The sequence below is a fragment of the Empidonax traillii genome, unplaced genomic scaffold (genome assembly GCF_003031625.1).
Source record: "Empidonax traillii isolate 1590-97213 ecotype Southwest subspecies unplaced genomic scaffold, ASM303162v1 scaffold1105:size522451, whole genome shotgun sequence".
NCBI lineage: Eukaryota > Metazoa > Chordata > Aves > Passeriformes > Tyrannidae > Empidonax > Empidonax traillii.
The window spans coordinates 153,597-172,038 of NW_020956298.1; the positions used below are offsets into that span (position 1 = coordinate 153,597).

General features: G+C 41.7%; 1 protein-coding gene across 2 annotated transcripts; it reads right to left on the minus strand.

Moving 5' to 3' along the window:
- Window positions 1–1,392: 1,392 nt before the first annotated feature.
- Window positions 1,393–16,826, minus strand: LRRC32 (leucine rich repeat containing 32). Of its 2 annotated transcripts, none has more exons than XM_027904950.1 (3): window positions 16,723–16,826; window positions 8,031–8,106; window positions 1,393–3,410 (listed from the first exon to the last, which is right to left on the minus strand). In XM_027904950.1, the coding sequence occupies exons 2-3, from the start codon at window positions 8,100–8,102 to the stop codon at window positions 1,470–1,472; spliced, it is 2,013 nt and encodes a 670-aa protein (XP_027760751.1). In that variant the 5' UTR covers window positions 8,103–8,106; window positions 16,723–16,826; the 3' UTR covers window positions 1,393–1,469. The 2 variants fall into 2 exon arrangements, with proteins under 2 accessions (XP_027760751.1, XP_027760753.1); XM_027904952.1 differs by lacking the exon at window positions 16,723–16,826 and having other exon boundaries at window positions 1,393–2,363; window positions 2,709–3,410; window positions 8,031–8,140.
- Between the last annotated feature and the right edge of the window lie 1,616 nt (window positions 16,827–18,442).

An 18,442-nucleotide genomic window follows, 5' to 3' on the forward strand; every position in this document is an offset into this window, starting at 1 on the left:
TACTTGGACAGGTTTCAGTTTGACCTCTCTTACTCTTGTATGTTTTAATGTACAGTGACTGGCATGAAAAGAAAACCTGATACAGTTCCTTTCAAAGCCATTGGACCCTGTTAGTAGGTCAGGCTCCCCCTGTTGGTGAGTTTTTCTTAACCTCGAAATGGTAATTTTCTGTCAGGGTACAGAACATAAGGTATTTCAGTGTCAACTTTTAGCAATGGAACAGGTTAGCCACATTAAACCCATCATAGAATGAGGATCTACATAACTTTTCTTGCAGCCCATCCTATTGGCCATAATATCTGTTTAGGGAGAGATAGTGGATATCTGATCTGAATAATGTCTCAGGACTAGGTTCCCTGTGTATCATTTCACAGCGGTATCTTTAAAGTTCCTTTTTGTTTTCTAAATCCTATGACCTTTAAAAATAGATATATTATTCTTCTGCATTGAAATGCAACTGTATGCAGTGAATTGCTAACAGTTTTCCTCAGAAATATAAAAATTTCAGTCCAATGATAGCTGGTTGAAATTCATCTCCAAGATTTTTCTTTTAAAAAAATGTTCACGCTGGAGATTAATTTTTTCACATTAAACCCAGTTAAATATGCATTGCACATGAGGGGCAAATTTCTTCTCTTTTAGTTGAACTGTGGACCTGTGAGCTTCTGAGCAGATCTGGGTAATGTAAAGTGCAGTTGTTTCATGCTTGAGACTTCTACATCCCTCATGAGTAATAAGGGCCAGGACTAGTTGACCTCATCAACCTCTCACGTCTTGCCCTTGCCCTTGTGACTGGAGCAATATCCTAACAAACAATAGATGGTAATTTCCTTTTTTTTTTTTTTTTTTTTTTTTTTTTTTTTTTTTTTTTTTTTTTTTTTTTTTTTTTTTTTTTTTTTTTTTTTTTTTTCCTAAATTCTCATGGGTTTGGAACTCATGAGAAATTTTCAACCAACTGCGAGGAGTGAAGATTGTGCTTTGACCCACTCTGGCTCATTTTGGCATGATTTCAGTTTCAGAAGTATTAGGAGCTAACCCCCTAGGAAGAAACAAAGCTCAGACCAGCCCAAATCAAAATATCTGATGGAGGCACATAACTTTGAGAAGGGATGTAATCAATGAGCTCTGAGCTTAGTGGAAAGCCTCGGGTCTCAAGGTTAGAAAGCTTTTTCTTTTGGCCTGGTTTAAATTACACATCCCTCTAAACAACAGCAGCACTTTACAGTGGCCTCCTCTACCACTTATGAACTTGTTATGCAGATCTGCATGTGAATGAAGCAAGTGCAAAACATGGCAAATTCTCCTTCTAGTCCCTGCAACACAGACCACTACAGTGGTGCAGTTCAGGGGCACTTCAAAACCATCTTAAAATCCACAATTAAAAATCAAAGATGAGAGTTTTGCCCTTTATTTATACACTCTGTCAGTGTAGCACCCAATTTCTTCAATTTTCAAGGCATTTTGTATTTCTATGCTTTAAACTGATGGTTGAAGTTATGCCTGCGGAAGCAAAAAAACGAACCTGCACCGATGATTATCACAGATAAAACCAATACAAATGTTAATATAATAAGGATGTTGATTTTCTTTGGATCCTCTTTTTCACAGTCTTCTGGTCTAATGTTCCAAATGTACATTTCTTCCTGATACTCGAAGTTCTGAGTGTACTGGCACGTTAAGTGCTCCACGTTGGGGATCTGGACATTTTTGTTCTGTATCATTGATGAAAGCCAGATGTTTCCACAGCAGTCGAGTGGGTTACCAGTGAGATATAGGTTTTTAAGTGAATTTTCTAATGCTAAAATGTTGCTGTTCTGCAATGTACTGAACTTATTGTTCCGTAGGTCCAGAACCTCCAGTGGAGAGTCACTACCCCACTTAGGCAGCCAGTTCAGCTGATTTTCAGAGAGGTTTAAATGTTTAAGGTGACTAAAACAAGGCAAGTCGATATTTAAATCCGTCAAGCTATTGCCATGTAAATACAGATATTCCAGAGACTTTTCCAGTCCTGATAATGCTTTAAATTCTATTTTCAATCCAGGGTTCATGGTGAGATCTAAGACAATCAAAGAAGTCTTGTAGAAGCTGCATGCTGGTAGGGTGTTCAGCATGTTGTCAGCTAGGTACAAGTACTGAAGACTAGGAGAATCAACAAACGATACACAACCACTTTCCTCTCCAGCAAGTCTTTGCTTTGCTAATCCGGAGTACATGCTGCAAAGGCTGATGTTATTGCTTTGTAGATTAAGCAGTCTGAGACTAGGAAGACTAGAGAAGACGTCAAATTGCAGGGTCTGAAGATGGTTGTTTTGAATATGAAGCTCCTTCAAATTTGACAACACCCCAGCGTCAAGGAGAAGGTTCTGCAAAGCATTGTGGCTCAAGTCAAGAACAGTTAGGGACCTTAATGCATTGTCATAACTTACTAAAAATGCCTGGAGACAGTTTTTACTGAGGTTAAGGGTGTGAAGGGACAACATTGATTCAAAGAATTTATCTGGAATGGATTTGATTTCATTATAACTTAAGTCTAAATATACAAGCTGGGATAAATAAGGAGAACTTATATTTCTACTTTGCTTCTGATCGAGAAGATGAAAAGAAGCATCTAGCCATTCATTTTCCATGTAATCTTTTTTAGTATGAGGGGATTCAGCAGTGAGCTGGATTAAATTATTTGATAAGTTCAGAGTTACCAGTTTATTTACCTGAGGGAAGACTGGGAAGTGAAGCAATTTGTTTTCACTCAGATCCAGACATCTTAAGCTATATTCATCATCTGACTTTGTGATGTGGAAGGTCTCAATGCTATTCCTGCTAAGGTCAAGTATCTCCAGCTGCCTGAGATTGAAATCAGAGATGCAAGTAATTGAATTTGTGGAGAGATTGAGTTTGGAAAGGTTCACTAGAGTCTCAAAAGCACCTTCTTCTATTTCCATGATGATATTACTCTGAAGATCTATCTCCACAAGACTGGGAGATCCCTGAAACATCTTGTGTGATATCATTACAATACTGTTGTCTGCCAATGAAAGATACCGCAGTGTTGGAGCTTGTTTAATGAAATACTCAGCCATCCCATTGTACAGACTGTTGTGTGACAAGTCCATTATTTCCACCTTGGGTAAAAGTCCAATCCCCTCTGTTCCATTCTGAGCAAGCTCATATAAGTGATTGTTGGCTAAATTTATTTCCAGCAAACTCATCATGTGTGCAAACACTCCAGGCGTGATGAAGCTTATCTGGTTAGAACTTAAATCCAGACACTGGAGAGAAGTGTAAAATGATAATGGCATTTCAGGGATGGTTTGAATCAGATTTCCAGACAGATCTATTTTGTTTACGTTCAGATGGAGCTCATGAGGGATTTGGTGGAGGTCTTTGTTGTGGCAAAATGCCTGTGAGTTTGCCTGCCAGAAAAATAGAGAAAAGGGCCTGTTACACGACAAATGAAAAGCATGTTTGCATTAAATAAAAGGAAAATAACATTCGGCATCCAGACAGGTCCTTCTTGTGAAACACTGATCACACCACTTTTTCTGAGCACTGAAAACAGCAAGAACAACAATCCTAACACTTCTTTGCAGCTAACAGCACTCATTTCATTTTAAAGACATTTCTGACTTACAGCAGTAGCATTTTATCTGCATGTGATACCTACTAAATGTTCTCCTTCTCATACCTTTATCCTGGACTCATTTTAATAGTCCCAAGTGAAGAAGTTTTGCCCCCCTTTTTTTTTTTTCATTGCAATCAAGCACTATTTCTTAATTTTAGTTCTGATGTTTAATTTTCTTACTTTCGTCACTCTATTAGATTTTTCAAACTCTACTTGCAATATTAAGTACTACTTAGAAGAGCTTCACTCTGTTGGCAGCATGGGTCCCAAAGCAAAGAGGTGGAAAAACTCTAGCCCAAACCCTATCTCCCCTTCATATTCACATCCTCAGATATTTGATTATTTCTTCCTTTAACCATGGCTTAGTTAAGCAATGCATCTTTAATCAAATGGGTCATTCAACAACTGAAGCATTTCTGATGAAAATCTCCAAACTCTTCTGCTTTTACTATCCTTTTGTTTACCCTTGTTGTGTTTACCCTTTTCCTAAGGCAAGTTTCCTTCCTCTTGCATGGGGAGCACGCCTTGTGAAACCACCCATGCAAAACACCCATGATACAACATGGAAAAGACAAATTTTGTAAAGCCAGCTTTTGAGAAGGAAAAAGCTGTGATGTGCAGTGAGGGTCATGCATTTTCAGGCCAATTCCCAGCAGCAGATAGATTAAAAAACAAGCATCAAAGTCAAATTCATCTTCCAGATGCAAGTCTGTTTAATTAATTTAAGTCTGCAGCTAGGACTGAATCTGGGTCCAGACCAAAGTTTAGAGTGTGTTTTCATCAGCAAGATCAGAAACAGGAACATGACCACCCTTGCATAAATGTCAAGCTATATTTTGTTATTAAGGAGAACATAGAGCAGTGTGAGGAAGTGGAATGTAAAAGGCTTAGGCAACTTTTAATTCACTGGAGGAAAACTCTTGCTATGAATGTATCTGGGTGTCTGGTGCATGTAATGTTTGTGGAAAGATCACAGAAGAAGGAAGTAAAGAGAGAAATCTGTTGAATCTTCACTGGAGAAGCAGAATCCAGATTTCATGACACAAAGCTTTTCAGACATTAAAGAAACATTTAAAGTCAAAAATACTAACCCTCTTCTGTTTCACGTGAACTTTGAGGTGAATTAAGTGACAGATCTGTTTAGGAGAAGTGGGACACTACTCAGTGTTTTGTGAATTTCTTTTGCATCATCTAAATTTTGGAGACCACAGAAAAATATTCCAGAGAAGCATAAGTGCATATCCAAGCTCTAGATAAACACAGACTGCTCCCCATTCCTTCAGTGATACATCTTTTCCCAAAGATCCAAAGTAATTGACTATTAAACCTTGAACCCCTTCCTTTTTTTCCCTCCAACTCACTTAAATTTCAACTAGATTAAAAAAAATCAGGGGAAAAAAAAAAAAAAAAAGGAAATTTTGTGGCTTCTCCCTGAAATTATTTCTTTCCTGCAAAGTCCCCATAGAGTTGCTCATTTGAGCTAAAATATGCCCAGACTTGGCTTAGCTCCAAGGCACAAGGAGGAAGCCTCTTCTTGTTTGGTTTGTGGAAGAGGCAGAAGCCAGAAGGATGCAAAAATACAGAGTGAGAAAGCAGCAGGTGCTTTGCAGCCTAAGGCAGATGCCAGGTTTCTTCCCACACTTTGAGCCAGACCTCAACAGCGGAGAGCCCCCTCCACTCCTTGCGGGTAATGAGCATCTTAGCAAAGTCCTGATCCAACTCCTGTTGATGCCAGTCGGCTGGCTTTCACTGAAGTCGATGGCTGAGAAGTCAGTCTCAGATCACCAAGTATCTAGCAGGTCTTTAATTTACATCCATGGAACCTTCCCAGTGATAAAAGAGACTGATCAAATCTGGACCTCCCACTGTCTGACATTCGTTCCTGTAACATTTCCCCTCCCACTATTCTTTTTAAAGTTTTATTCCTTTTCACTGACTTATTTGATCCTCACCAAATTTATCTTCTGCACCATCTTTTCTCCCCGAGGCTCAAACAGCATGAATGTCATTCTCATCAACAGTAGAAAGAAAAGATGAAACACATCTCAGTGGATTGGATCAAACAGCATCTGTTTGGTGCATCTCCCCTTCTCTCACCTCTTAGTCCAATGGGTTGACAACCTGAGATTGGAAAAGTCTCAGGCTTCTCAGGCTTTTGCCTCACATTCTGACTTCATCATCTTTGCCACTGCTGTCATCAGTTTATTCCACATCTATTGGCAAGAAGTACTGCAGGATGAAAAGCACTTGACCCTTTCAGTCTCTGGTTCCATTCATGTGCTGGCAAAAAAATGACCCAACAGTTCAAAAGCTGAGCATCATTTGGATTCTGACTCCAATTCTTTACTGCTCAGCACTGTGTGGAAGTTGTCATCCCCCTTAGTAAGAGCCCTACAGAAACGCGGCTGGATCCAAGCCTTCACTTGTGTTCTCTGTTATCAACTCATGAACATGTGAACCAAAGAATTTGGGCTGGAGCCACTTGGCAATGACCTGCGCTTGAATGGTGTCCATGACTGTTCTCAGAAGGGCTCCCCAGCTACAGAGCCAAACCTTGGCAGTTTGCCCAGGTACCCCACATCAGCTGACCTATGATAACCAGTTGTGCACATATTCTTGCATCACCTCAATGCAAGGTGAAATGGAATTTCCTAAAATCCCCTCCCTTCCATAAATTATTTCAAAGCTTATCCTTCTCCAGTTCACGAGAATTAGTAGAAACATCTTTCTTTGGGGAGTGAACACAATCTAGTTGAAGCCCTGCCTGCCTGTGGAAGGCAACAGGAGTTAGGAAGAAGCTCCTGACATTTAAGCTGTGCCTTGTTGTCTTGCAAATGTGTAGATGTGCCATAACTTGTACAATCAGTGTGTGGGGTCTCACAGGAAGTGTTCAATTCCTCTTTTAGGATTCTAGTTCAATGACAGGAGCAGCACTGGTGAGTCAGAGAAGGGCATAGGTTTCTGACTCATCCCTCTACCAGGAGACTTGGGATGAAAGTTTCCATTTCTGAGTTTTTGCTATTCTAAAGTGTTACCACAGGGAAAGTACCAAGTAAAACAGTAAGACTGGAATGAAAAACAATAATTCAGGACTTCAATGGACTATCAGCTAATCCAGTAGCTCCCTCTTTCTTTAAGCTGTGTTTGGATTTACACCCACCTTCCACTGGACCAAACATCCTCTGAAGGAAGACAATCAGCAAGGACATTAGCAATGCTGAGCTAATAATTTATATCAGATGAGCATCCCAGACGTTGACTGCAGTGTGTTTTCTGTCAGAGCTAAATTTATCCCAGTTTAACTGCGTAGAGCCCTGGATTATTTGCTTGATGAAAGCAGTGGAGTGGTGGAAACAAGCATGTGTTTACTTCTCAGCAGTCAGCCTGGTCTGTGATCCATCAAGAAATGGGATGGGACGAATCTACTTGGTTTATTGCATGTCTTGCCCAACCTTCATGTGACTATGATACATGGGACCCAAGCTGACATGGTGACAGTGGCTTCATCACTCTTCCTTCTCCAGCCAGTGAATTGAGCTGCCCAGTCACCTTCCCAAGATCTTTTTATACATACTAGGTCTTAATTTCTTTGGAATTCAGGAAGTGCAGCAAAATGTCAGGGTGGACAGGAATGGAATGAGTCCCATAAGGGAGTTGTGTCCAGCTAGCAAATAATTTTTTTCCCTATTTTGGAAATTCTTGAGGATTTGTGCTGAACAGCTTCAATGCTCAGGAAAAAAAAAGGTATTCTTAAATGGCCTGTTACAATCAGAAGCACTTTGATAGGGAAGGGAGAAAGTTCAGCTGTGAATAACATTTATAATACTGTACCAGGTACTTGCAAAATTCAAGGAACAAATTTTGTATGAGGTCAAGAGGCTTTGTCACTTCATTTCCCTCCAGCAGAAGTCAGGTACAGCTTCCCTGGTAGCAATGCTGTGTCAGGGCAGAGGAGGTCAGTCTCCCTGTTATTACAAAAGGGCTTGTATAGGTGCATTTCACAGAAGATACTTTATTTAAAGCACAAAGAACATAGGCTTGATATAAAGGAGATGATTTTAAGTCTAAGTTCTTATTCTGTCTCAGTCACAGAATCCTTGTACAGTCTTGGGGCAATCAGGTCAAATTTCTTTTAGCCAGCTCCCCCTTAAAGAAAACTGAGATAATGACCCTTCTTCCAACCTTACCCACTCCAGCACTTTTATGTGCTGTCACTACAACAAGGACACAGCCCAAGAACAGCCTGCTAACCACCCCCTAACCCTGCAAATCCCATCTCTGCTGTCATGGAGAGTCTGGTCCTGGGGGATTCCCATTTTCAGAGACTGTAGCTGTTTTTACAGTGCCTGTAACAAGGCCGTCTCAGCTTCGTTCAGAATGCCAAGGGGCCTGAGTAGAGAGACATCCTTACCATTTCACAGGATGTCCCTTCTGTGGTTCCTGTGTTCACCACTGCCAGTAAGAAGATGATGTACAGTTTCATGGTTCTGCAGGTAAAATTAATTATTGTTAGATTTCAGCTGGGACACAGCAGCCAACACATGCGAAAGCTGGCACCAGATCATCACCAAGTATGGACATGGACAAGCAGTGCAGTAAATTAAGCCATCTCTGAGCTTAATGACTCACCTGTGTAGCCTTTCATTCCTTTGAGTCTGGTGGGAAAAGAGATTTATATGAGCACTTGAAAGGAAGGTTCAAGGAGTTTAATGGGTTTGCCCCAGTGTGATTTCAGCCGCTGCTTAGATGATACCCAGGCCACCCAATGAAGTCCAGATGCTCATGCTGGGCAGTGTGTCTGGCATCATGGAGAAGGACAACCACTCAAGACTGAGTTACCCACACTCTCTCCATAGAGCCAGCTCAGTTGCTTTCCACTGGGCTGAAGTTTTGGGGTCCTGAGGTTTGGGGTTTTTGAAGTTCTGAGCAAAGCGAACAGGCATCACTCAGAAACAACCAGCACTGGGAACCGTTTCCATTTCCATTCACAATATTTTCTACTCATCTAGTCCCAGGGTGCCAAAGAGCTTTTACATGCTCATCCTTGTTGAATTAATACAAGCAGCTTAAAGAACGGACTGAGAACTTTTGTCCAAATATTAGTTTTCTAACATTTTTTCTAGTTTTCTAGCTTAGGGTTTTTTCACATCTCAGGTGAGGGCAGGCTTTTAAATACATCTGAAAGGAGATCACAGAATAATTTGGGTTGGAAGGGACCTTTAAAGGTCATCTAGTCCAACCCATCCGCCATGGGCAGGCACAGATGCCTTATAAAGAGGCAAATATGAAATAGAATGGATTTGTGTGAATCAAAGGATTCATCAGACTTTACCTGTTTGGAAAACACTGCAGAAAAGAGCACAGAGATAACTGCAAAAGGAGCAAACACCACTGGGAGGCCCGTCACTAGGAAATGGGAGAAAAATACAACCAAAGCCAAAGGAAAGCGTTCCTCCTCCAAACAGCTTGTTTCTAGATAGACACTAATGAGGCTTCTGGCTGTCGTCAGCACTGATGTGAGCTCAGGATGTCTCTTCTTTATGTCAGCTTCTGCCGCAAACTTGTGGGCTCTGCCTGCATTTGTATGGCTTCTTGCTGACAGATCTGACCTGGTCTTGCCTGCACCCAGAGCCGGTGAGACACAACTGGAAGCCATGCAGCACTGCTTAGCTGGCACTGCTCTTAAGTTATCCCAGGAACAAGCCTGGATCTGGCAAGCTCCAAACACACATCAATCCCATGTACATGAGCCAGGAGATTACTGCATCAGTGGACTGTTACTCAGTGGCTTCTACCTAGAGAGCATCAGGAGGCTGGAAACAAAAGAGATGGGATCATTCCTGGCTGTTGTAAATCCAGTTGCTTAGTCACTGTTTGAGGGAAGCAGTGGATGGCTGTGGTCCCTCACAGCAATGGCAGTTGCTGAACAGCACTGCCAGCAGGTTCACGATTGGAACCTGCTCATTCCTCCCCTTCCCAGCCAGAAGAGGATAGAGTTGTGTACTAGGAAGAGAGAAACTCGGGAGGATTAGACCACAGCTACTCTATTTGCAGATTGCAAACTCCTTTCATTTCACAAGAACAACCAGCAGTGGATGATAATCTGGGACCCCAAGGTGAAAGAACTTGGAGTTTGTCTTTGGTTGTCCATAGCAGGATCAGAAGTGTGCTCCTCCACTCTAAACCAACACCAATGATGTAAATTCTTGACCTTTTAATTAGTGTTTGCAAAATACACTGAAATCATCCTATGGAAGGAGGAATTGTTGAAGCCACCACCTATTCTGTCTCTGTCCCTCGCTTCTGTTCCTCATTCCCCATGTTTAGAGGAGTGGATGCCTCCTAAAGAGTATTTTGTCATTTGAGTATTAGTTTGCTGGGATGGAGAGAAAAGACAAACATACCAATGCTTACAAGGCTTTACTAAGAGCCCTCAAATGAAAAAGCTTCTGTTTAGATCCAATGAATTAAGCTGAGCATATTACCCCCAACAGGACACCACCCTGCTGGACAGTATATGAGCTGTGCACTCTGCAATGTCTTCCCTTGTCACACCATCAGTTAAAAAAAACTATGATCATCCCTTTGCTTCTTAAAGCACTCCAGGGCCTTATCATGCTTTGAAATTTCCTGCATTTTAAGTTTATAAAACAACTGGGAAATTATGTACTTAAACACAGAAGTCTGATGTAATGGCTTCCTGTGTAAAACAGATCTGTAATAAGCAAGAATGCTGTCTCTCAACGTGTTTCTAAGGTGACTGTCACATGCTGAAGCATTTGGACATGGTGGTCTCTTCAACTTGAGACCACATGGACTCTGACCAGAAGAAGGTAAGCCACTCCTCATAGAATCATTTAGGTTGGAAAAGCCCTGTAGTATCATCAAGTCCAGCCATTAACCCAGCATGGCCAAGACCACCACTACACCATGTCCCCAAGTGCCACATCTACACATCTTTTAAGGCTATTTCCCCTTGAGCTGTCATGGTACACCCCAAGCTCCTTGAACATGAAGAATCCCTTCCCAGGATGATTTTCAGTTCTGCTGTGCAGCTGAGGATCTTTTCCTGATTATCTTTTCTCTGGACAACCCTTAGATCCTCCTCAGCAACACCTAGTGTGACACAGCACAGTGTCCCCTTCCTCCCTACCCTCTGGACAGGTCTGAACACCCTCTCCTCCTTTCCCCAGTGCAGAGCTCAGGGCTCACAGGGCCCCCATTACCCTGGTGTCAGAGAGCATCACCATGAAGCCCTGTCTGCTGGCACTGATGTCTCTAACCACAGCTTACAAAAACAATCTGGGAGCAGCAGCAGCAACAGCTCAACCTAAAGAGGCTTTTACTGCTCTGAGGTTTTCCCGGACTTGAAGCTGCTTCTTGCTCAGTGTCACTTTGCTCCCATTGGCAGCTGTGATAAAAATCCTAGTATACCTGAGAGCAAGATTGAGCTCTGAAACCTATTCAGTGTCACTGCTTTCCATCACAGTACTTCAAAATCATCCATCCCCAGCTGAAAAATATAAGTGGGGTCAGTGAACATCATCCCCAAGTAGCCCTATTAAGTGTATCAAACAATTTAATGTCTGGGAAAGGCATGGTACACAAACCACATCAGCATGTCCACTTTAAAAATGGAGGGCAAAGGCGGAGAAGAACAGTCATTTGCCCCAAGGCACATTTGAAACCATGGAATAACTAGGGTTTAATCATGGTTTTCCCATTTCCCACTCCAGAACAATACTTGCCTCCATCCCTACTACAATAATAACCCTGAAATTACTTTATAGATATTGCTTGCAGCTAATAACAGCAGCACTTTCCAAATTTCTCCCACAAGTAATTTTTGTTACTGCTTAGACAATTAACACAGATGTCCTCCTGTGCCAAAGAGAGTTAAATACAAGAGAATACACAAAACAAAAACCAAACTCCCCAAGGTCTGATCCTTTTCCACACAAGACTTTTAACTGCCAAGTTAGAGCCTTCAGGGCTAAAAAGATTGAATATTTCACATTTACCTTGTTTCAAGGGTTTCTTGCATCCTCAAACGCCACTTCTTATCTCTTTAAAAAGCTCTTCAAAACAGATTCAGTCCTGGCACCAATGGAATTGTTCTTCAGCTTCTCAGGACGCCAAGACAATCACTCATAAGTTCAGAAAAAAGGCATTTTTTGTGAAATAGCCTTAATTGGAACAGTGTCTGTTTTAATTATGCTGCTTGTCTTTCTCCGCACTTCTCTCTGAATGGAGTTGTCTACTGTGCAACATCCTGAAGGCCTTCCTTGGGACAGGATTGAGAAATGGGGAGATTTTTGCCAGAGGAGCTGCCACAATTGGGCCATGGGTTTGTCAGGGGAATAAGTGACTTCTTATTGCCACTGCCACTGTCTGTCTGTGTGTATGAGGCATGGCAGTGGGTTTACTTTAGGGTTTTGTGTCTATCCGTGGGGGCATTGTAGCTTCCTGAACCTAAATATCTCTCTGCATTTTCAGGGAAACAGCCCTTGAGGATTAAAAGTTTAAAATTCATGGCTGATAAATATAAAGCCGAGAATTCAGAAACCTTCCCTGGACTAAATAACTCTTTTTCTTTTCAGTGATGGGCTCTTAGCATCTCATTTGCTTTGCGATGCACTCTGAAATGAGAGGCATAAATCATAGAATCATAAAATCACAGAATAGTTTGGGTTAAAAGATCACCTGGTTCCAACCCCTCTGCCATGGAGAGAGACACCTTCCTCTAGACCAGGTTGCTAGTCTAGCTATGAAGGCACTATGTAAAAAAACAGAGGTGAGGGCATGATTACGTGCAAAGGACAGAAAAATCCACATTAAGTCCTCAAGAGAACAACCTACCAGTGGGATTATCACAACCCCAGACTGGTTGTCCTTGGCTGGGCTCTCATCAGACTAGTTTTGATCACCTTCACCCAAGCACATTGTGTCTTGAGCTTCCCTAGGTTGCAGCTGGCTGCAGTGCTGTTTTTCACTTGATCCCTTTGGCACGCTTCCTGAAGTCAAGCTCTCTATCTGCAATCCCCTTGGGATAAGCAGAAAACTCATGTCAAAGTTAGGACTGGTGTCTAAACATTTAAATTCTTTTTGGATGCTCTGTGTTTAGAGTTTGCCTTGTCAGCAGTGTGCAATAGCATTTGACATGCACGGACACTTTCGCAAGGGAAACCTCAATTATTTGAGGCCTTCAAGAGAAAAAAAAAAAAGGAATTAAAAAGGTTATTTTTATTTGGAGGTGGAGTATTAATATGCCTGAAATGAAGAGCAGCAAGTGACCAGGATGATTGCAACTTCACATGGATGTTCAGAGCACTTTAGGAAGTTTGAATTTGAAGGGATAAAAATAGTAGAGGTTTTGTTGGTTGTGCTTTTTAATAAGCCAGCTCTGTTCCTCAAGCTGTTTTACTCAGTGGCCAAGCAGCTGTGCCAGCTGAACTGTGAAGAAGAGCCTGGACAGAAACAAATGCCAAATCAGGAGGGAAGGGCATGCACTGATTCTGCTGTTCAGGACTTTCCTTTTTTAAAATCACAGCCTCAGAGGACACCAGCCGCACTGGGAAAGATCAGTGCTGTCCTTACCATCTTTGTCCTTTCCTAGAGGGGATCTGACAGCAATCAGTTTCAGAGGCCCTGAAGCATTTGGCTGATGTCCCATTTTCACTATTTTTGTGCTTTGGGCTACCCAGCAGTTTACACCTTGAAGTGGTGTTGAAATATTAGCATGGTATGGGCTTGGTAAGCCGTGTCTGCAAAGCAAGTGTCACCTTCATCAGACAGGCTGGGTCATAGAATCACAGAATCCTAGAATGGCTTGAGTTGGAACAGACCTTGAAGATCGTATAGTTCCAATCTCTCTGCCATGGGCAAGGACATCTTCTCTAGACCAGGCTACTCAGAGGCCCAGCCAGCCTCATCTCCATCATGCAGAGTGGAGACTCAAGGTCTTTTGCCCACAAAACAGCAAGGGCTCTCCCATTCCACTGATGCCAAAGGGTTTGCACCTGTGACTATGTGAAATCAGGCCCTTCCTGATTTTTCAGCAATCTCCTCAGCAGTCATTTCCTGCTTGTTTTCTGTCAACATCAGCTGAATTACACCCTACTCCACATGAAGCCAATGGCACCTCCTTAGACCTACCTCTCTTCTCCTCCAAACCCTCTTCACAGCATGGCCCAGGGCAAGAAGGAAAAGCCAGACCGTAATCTGCTGCAGCTTCCTAAGGGTTTCAGAGAAACAAAAATATATCTTGATGATTATGCATCTTGAACCTCCAGACCCTTTAGAGTCTGTCCATCTATAACACTGTTGTTTTCTAAGGCACTGCTTTTGCCTTGAGTCCTGTGCCAAGCCATATGAATCAAACTCTTCAGAGAAGAGTTTACATCAGTATTGCACTCCAGATTTTAAGCTACAAGATCCACAGAGTGGTTTCATTTTATTTAAGACTTTTTAAAAGACTTTTGGTTCGTTATAGCTTTGAATTCACATCCGGAGAAAGAGTCACACACTTTTTTCTAAGAGTTATTAGTCCAATTTAGTGAGAATAATAAGATAATTCAAATGGTGCAGGTTGCAGGAGAAAGAGAGAGCTCACGAGAAGTCTCAGTTTAGTTTTCCCTCCCAAGCCTTCCAGTGCCTTCCAGGCCAGAGTGACGGGTGCAGTAGCCAGTCACAGGCTCCAGGGGTGTGTGTGTGGGCTACCAGGCAGGTCTGCCTTGGCTAACAGCTCAAGCTGCAAGGCCTCAGCTCTGCCATGTGCTTTCCATGGGCTCAGCCTTGTTGGCCACAGGCTTTCCAGCTCTGTCATGTGCTCCCAGCAGGTCTTATATGCAGAACTTAACACGTACCTGCGGGTCTAGGACCAGTCCTTATACACACACACACATACACAGAGTGAGTTGGTTCTGACTCATATTAATAATTCAGTGAGATTCAGATCCAGTCTCTCACAATCAGTGAAGTAAAAAAACCAAGCTCTTGACTCAGAAAGTGGGTCTGATCTGCAAGTGCAGGAGCAGTATGAGTCTTGCTCCCTTTCAGCTGGAATAGCTCCCTGGTGATTTGTCCCACTAGGGAGCTGGAGATATCAATATTAAACTTATTAAAAAATAAATAGCTGATGTCATCCTCAGCCACAGCCTTTGAGGAGGAGGCACAGCTCCAGCTCTTGAGACCCTACAACATCTTCAGGAGTTGCTTCTCCTAGTTCATTTTGCTTGTGCCATTGCTTAGTGTCTCATGGGCAGGAGCAGTCTCATACCTCTCTGGTGTAAAGTCCACATGTCAAAATAAGGCATTCTATATCTCTTGTAACCCCAGCATGTCTTTTCTCCTGTCGTTTGAAGCTGCTGCCTTCCTCCTTTCTCCTTCTGTCTTCTCTCCATCTGCACCTGTACTAGGTGTTTAGCCAACATAATTTCCCTACTAAGAATTAAAATCTAAAAATTAACGTCTTCAATTAATTGGACCCAAAATTAGCCAAATTCCCTATTTTATTATCATTTTTTAATACTCCTCTTTCCAGGAAAGAAAATTTAAATGAACCAGAATTGCATGAAATCCATGGGCCTGGAGACTTCTTGAGTGATGAGTTGGGTAACGGGACAGTAGGAGATGAGAAAATAAAAACACATCAACAAAAAGTGACATTTGCAGATTAAACTATCTGACCATGAAATACTTTTCCTGTTGACCAAAGCTCCTGGGGAAACTCAAATTCAGGATCTAAAAAAAAATAATTTCTTACTCTCTTAGTGCAGAAAAAAAGAAAAATAGGCTTTTAATTCAGCATTTCTGTTTTAATTGACAATTAAGTCAGTGTTTGGGAAAAGTTGTGTTTAATTTACATGGCCTGACAGGAGACAAAATGAGGAAAATTACTTCTGATAGATTTAGTTGCACGATACTGATATCCCCCATTGAAACTATCCATCGTTTATTAGTAAAAGGTCAAGCAACTATACAGTCAATGAGATGTAATCATCTGCTTTAAAAAGACATGACTAGTTGTGGATTTTTGTTATTGAAAATGAAAAGATTTTAGCCTTTTAGAGTAATAAGTTGCTTTCAAAGTTGAAATAATAGCATCTTATTTAAAAACCACAAAAACAAACAAAACAAAACAAAAAAAAATAACCAAAACAAAACCCAAACCAAAACAAAACCAGGAAAAAAAACCACAACACAATCAGATTTCCACTGTTGTGGAAAGTCAAACTTTTGATTCTATTTAAAAGAAACATATCTGCACTTTTATAAAAAATACCAGAGACTTTGGCTTTATAAATTTATCTGTGACTTTTATAAAAAGTAGTATTTTCTAAAATTTTACCAGTTCCAAATGTTGTCTAAATATTAATTGTCTTGATAACAGTCCAGATGCAGCAAAACCCTCTCAGTAAGTCATCGTTCACCCAAGGTGACATTCAAGCTGTCAGGATCTCAAGAGTAGCAAAATACCCCTGCCATCCCACACCTCTTACTCCAACAGGGAGAACTCAATGACAGTGCTGATAGTAAGAAGAGCAGACAAGCCAAACAGCCTTTTGGTCATTTTTCCCCAGACTGTGTGATTTGCCCAAGGCTATATTAGGATTCAGTGTCGAGAGATGGGCGAATGGCATTTAATCAGTGTACAGTGCTGATCTCTGCAGTACTCCTGGTTCAGAGCACTATAATGCAGTGATACCATAAATAGACTAAAGTCCAATGAAGAAAGAAAAAATGCCCAAACATGTCCTCATCTTTCATTACTGTAAGCACAGAGAACAGTAACAAACTCTGCATATGACAACTGTGTTGTTATAAACTAACCAGTACCTCCTTAACATAAGGGATCTAACTCGCTGCAGTGCAAGTCCCTTATGGATTAAATATACAGCTGTGTGGATAAAGCCATCTACACAGTGTGTTTAGCCAGTTCCTCAGCCTATTCATAAACACAGAATGTTTTATTTATAGTGTAACTTCCTCATCTGTGTTAATTTTAAAGGCTCCAGCTCTAAGTCACTGGAGCCCTCATCTCTCCTGCAGTCAAAAGCTCAACTTTCCACCACGCTCCCGTGTTCACATGCATCTCCACGTACCTGTTCCGTGGCTTGAGGAGAATGAGGAGGAGGTTTTGCCTCTGCTTGCAGCCTTCTGCCTCCCAGGCTCTCCCAGCAGCTTTTCCAGAGTAAGCCGAGGAAGAGTTTCCTTAGGGGAGTCGTACCTCTATTGCATGCCAGCTGACTAAAATTCTGTGAGCTCCGACAGAAGTTTGAAGTCACAGGGAAAAAAAATACTCCCCACAGACTGGTCCTTGAATTCATTCCTTTGCAGTCATGATCTCTTATATATTCCCAGGCTCCCACGAGCATGTGAATACATACCTCCATAATTGTTTTAAAATGTGTGTGTCCTCTGCTCTTCTCTTTATTTTCCATTTCGTTCATTCAATCTTGGCTTATTTCCTGCAGTTTCTCAGCTGGTAATTATGCTCCTCTCATATTGACACATGAAACAGTCTGTGAATACCACAAAAAATTCTATCTGCAGGCTTTGGGGACATGTGCTTGTCTCTGAAGTTATCTGTGCTTGCTCCATGGCTGTCAGCCTGCAGATTCTCAGGGGGTGGGGTAAATGAGGGATACTGAGATAGCTGCAAACCCTAAACTCCAATGCCATGCAGGATGGGTTGTATAGGAAAATGGTATATGAAAGGGAAACTTCACAGTAGGGAAAACACATCATGTTTGGTGTTCCAACAGCTCAGGTGTGTCTCTGTGGCACACCAGTGGGATGACCAAATGCACCCTTGGGGGAAAGGATAAATTCAATTTAATGCTTGAATGAGTAATAATGTAAATGCCTTCTAGAAAAGGGAATGGGATGGATTTTTCTTTCTTTTCCTTGGGTATGAGGCTCCTTTTATTTCAGAAGAAATGCTCTTGTGTAAACCAGTGGGGAACTTGCACATTGCCTGTGTTGTCTTCTGCTTAGATATGCCCTTATACCTGGGCAAGTGTACACTGACCTCTCCACATTAGTTTGCAGCAGAGCAAACATCTAACAGAGTTGTTCCAGCTCCTCCATGGGTATCTTAGGATCAAAATGACTCTTGGCTTCAGTAGCCAGGACATGACCTCTCCTGGGCCACCCCCCCAGGAATCTCCCACAGGCACCAGGAACCAAAGCAAATCTCCCAGGGACCACTGCAAACCTCCAGCCTTCTTCCCTGGATGCATTAGGAGTATCTCCACTGAGTGACCTTCATCCTGAAGGAGAGGTTTGCCTTCAGCATTGTGTGTTCTGCACACTTTGCACTGAGATCTGCAATGATGGCCAAGGATTTTGGATGGACCAAAAAAACCAGAGGGTACTGACTCCCTTCTCCTGGACAGCATAAATTTTGTCCAGCTTTCCTGGATCTGCTTATTAAAATCAAATAAAAACCATGACCTTTAACACCATGTACCAAGCAGCTCTGTGGATTCTGCTAAACATGTGCTGGCTCCAACCTTTATTTCTCTGCAACAGGTTACTGTTTGTTCTGTGTAGCACAACAGCTCCCGTCAGAGTTACTTCAGGTCTGCACTATGCTGGGAGATTCAAGATGAAAGCGTCCACAGATGTGAAAGATGTGGTTAGTTAAATATCACAATATGTACTTTTTGCACGTGTTATTGCAATAAGAATGTAACAAGGATAATCAATTTAAAAGGAATGTATACATTATAGTAAAGAATAAACAATAAAAATTTTAATACCATAATAGCTATTGCCTGTGTACATGTACAGCATATTTTTTAAAGGCCAAATGCCTTA

Coding starts and splice junctions, on each gene's coding strand:
- LRRC32 (XM_027904950.1), bottom strand. CDS start 8,102: ATGAAACTGTACATCATCTTCTTACTGGCAGTGGTGAACACAGGAACC. Junction 3,411..8,030: donor AAGGGACATCCTGTGAAATG/GTAAGGATGTCT, acceptor TTTTTCTGGCAG/GCAAACTCACAGGCATTTTG.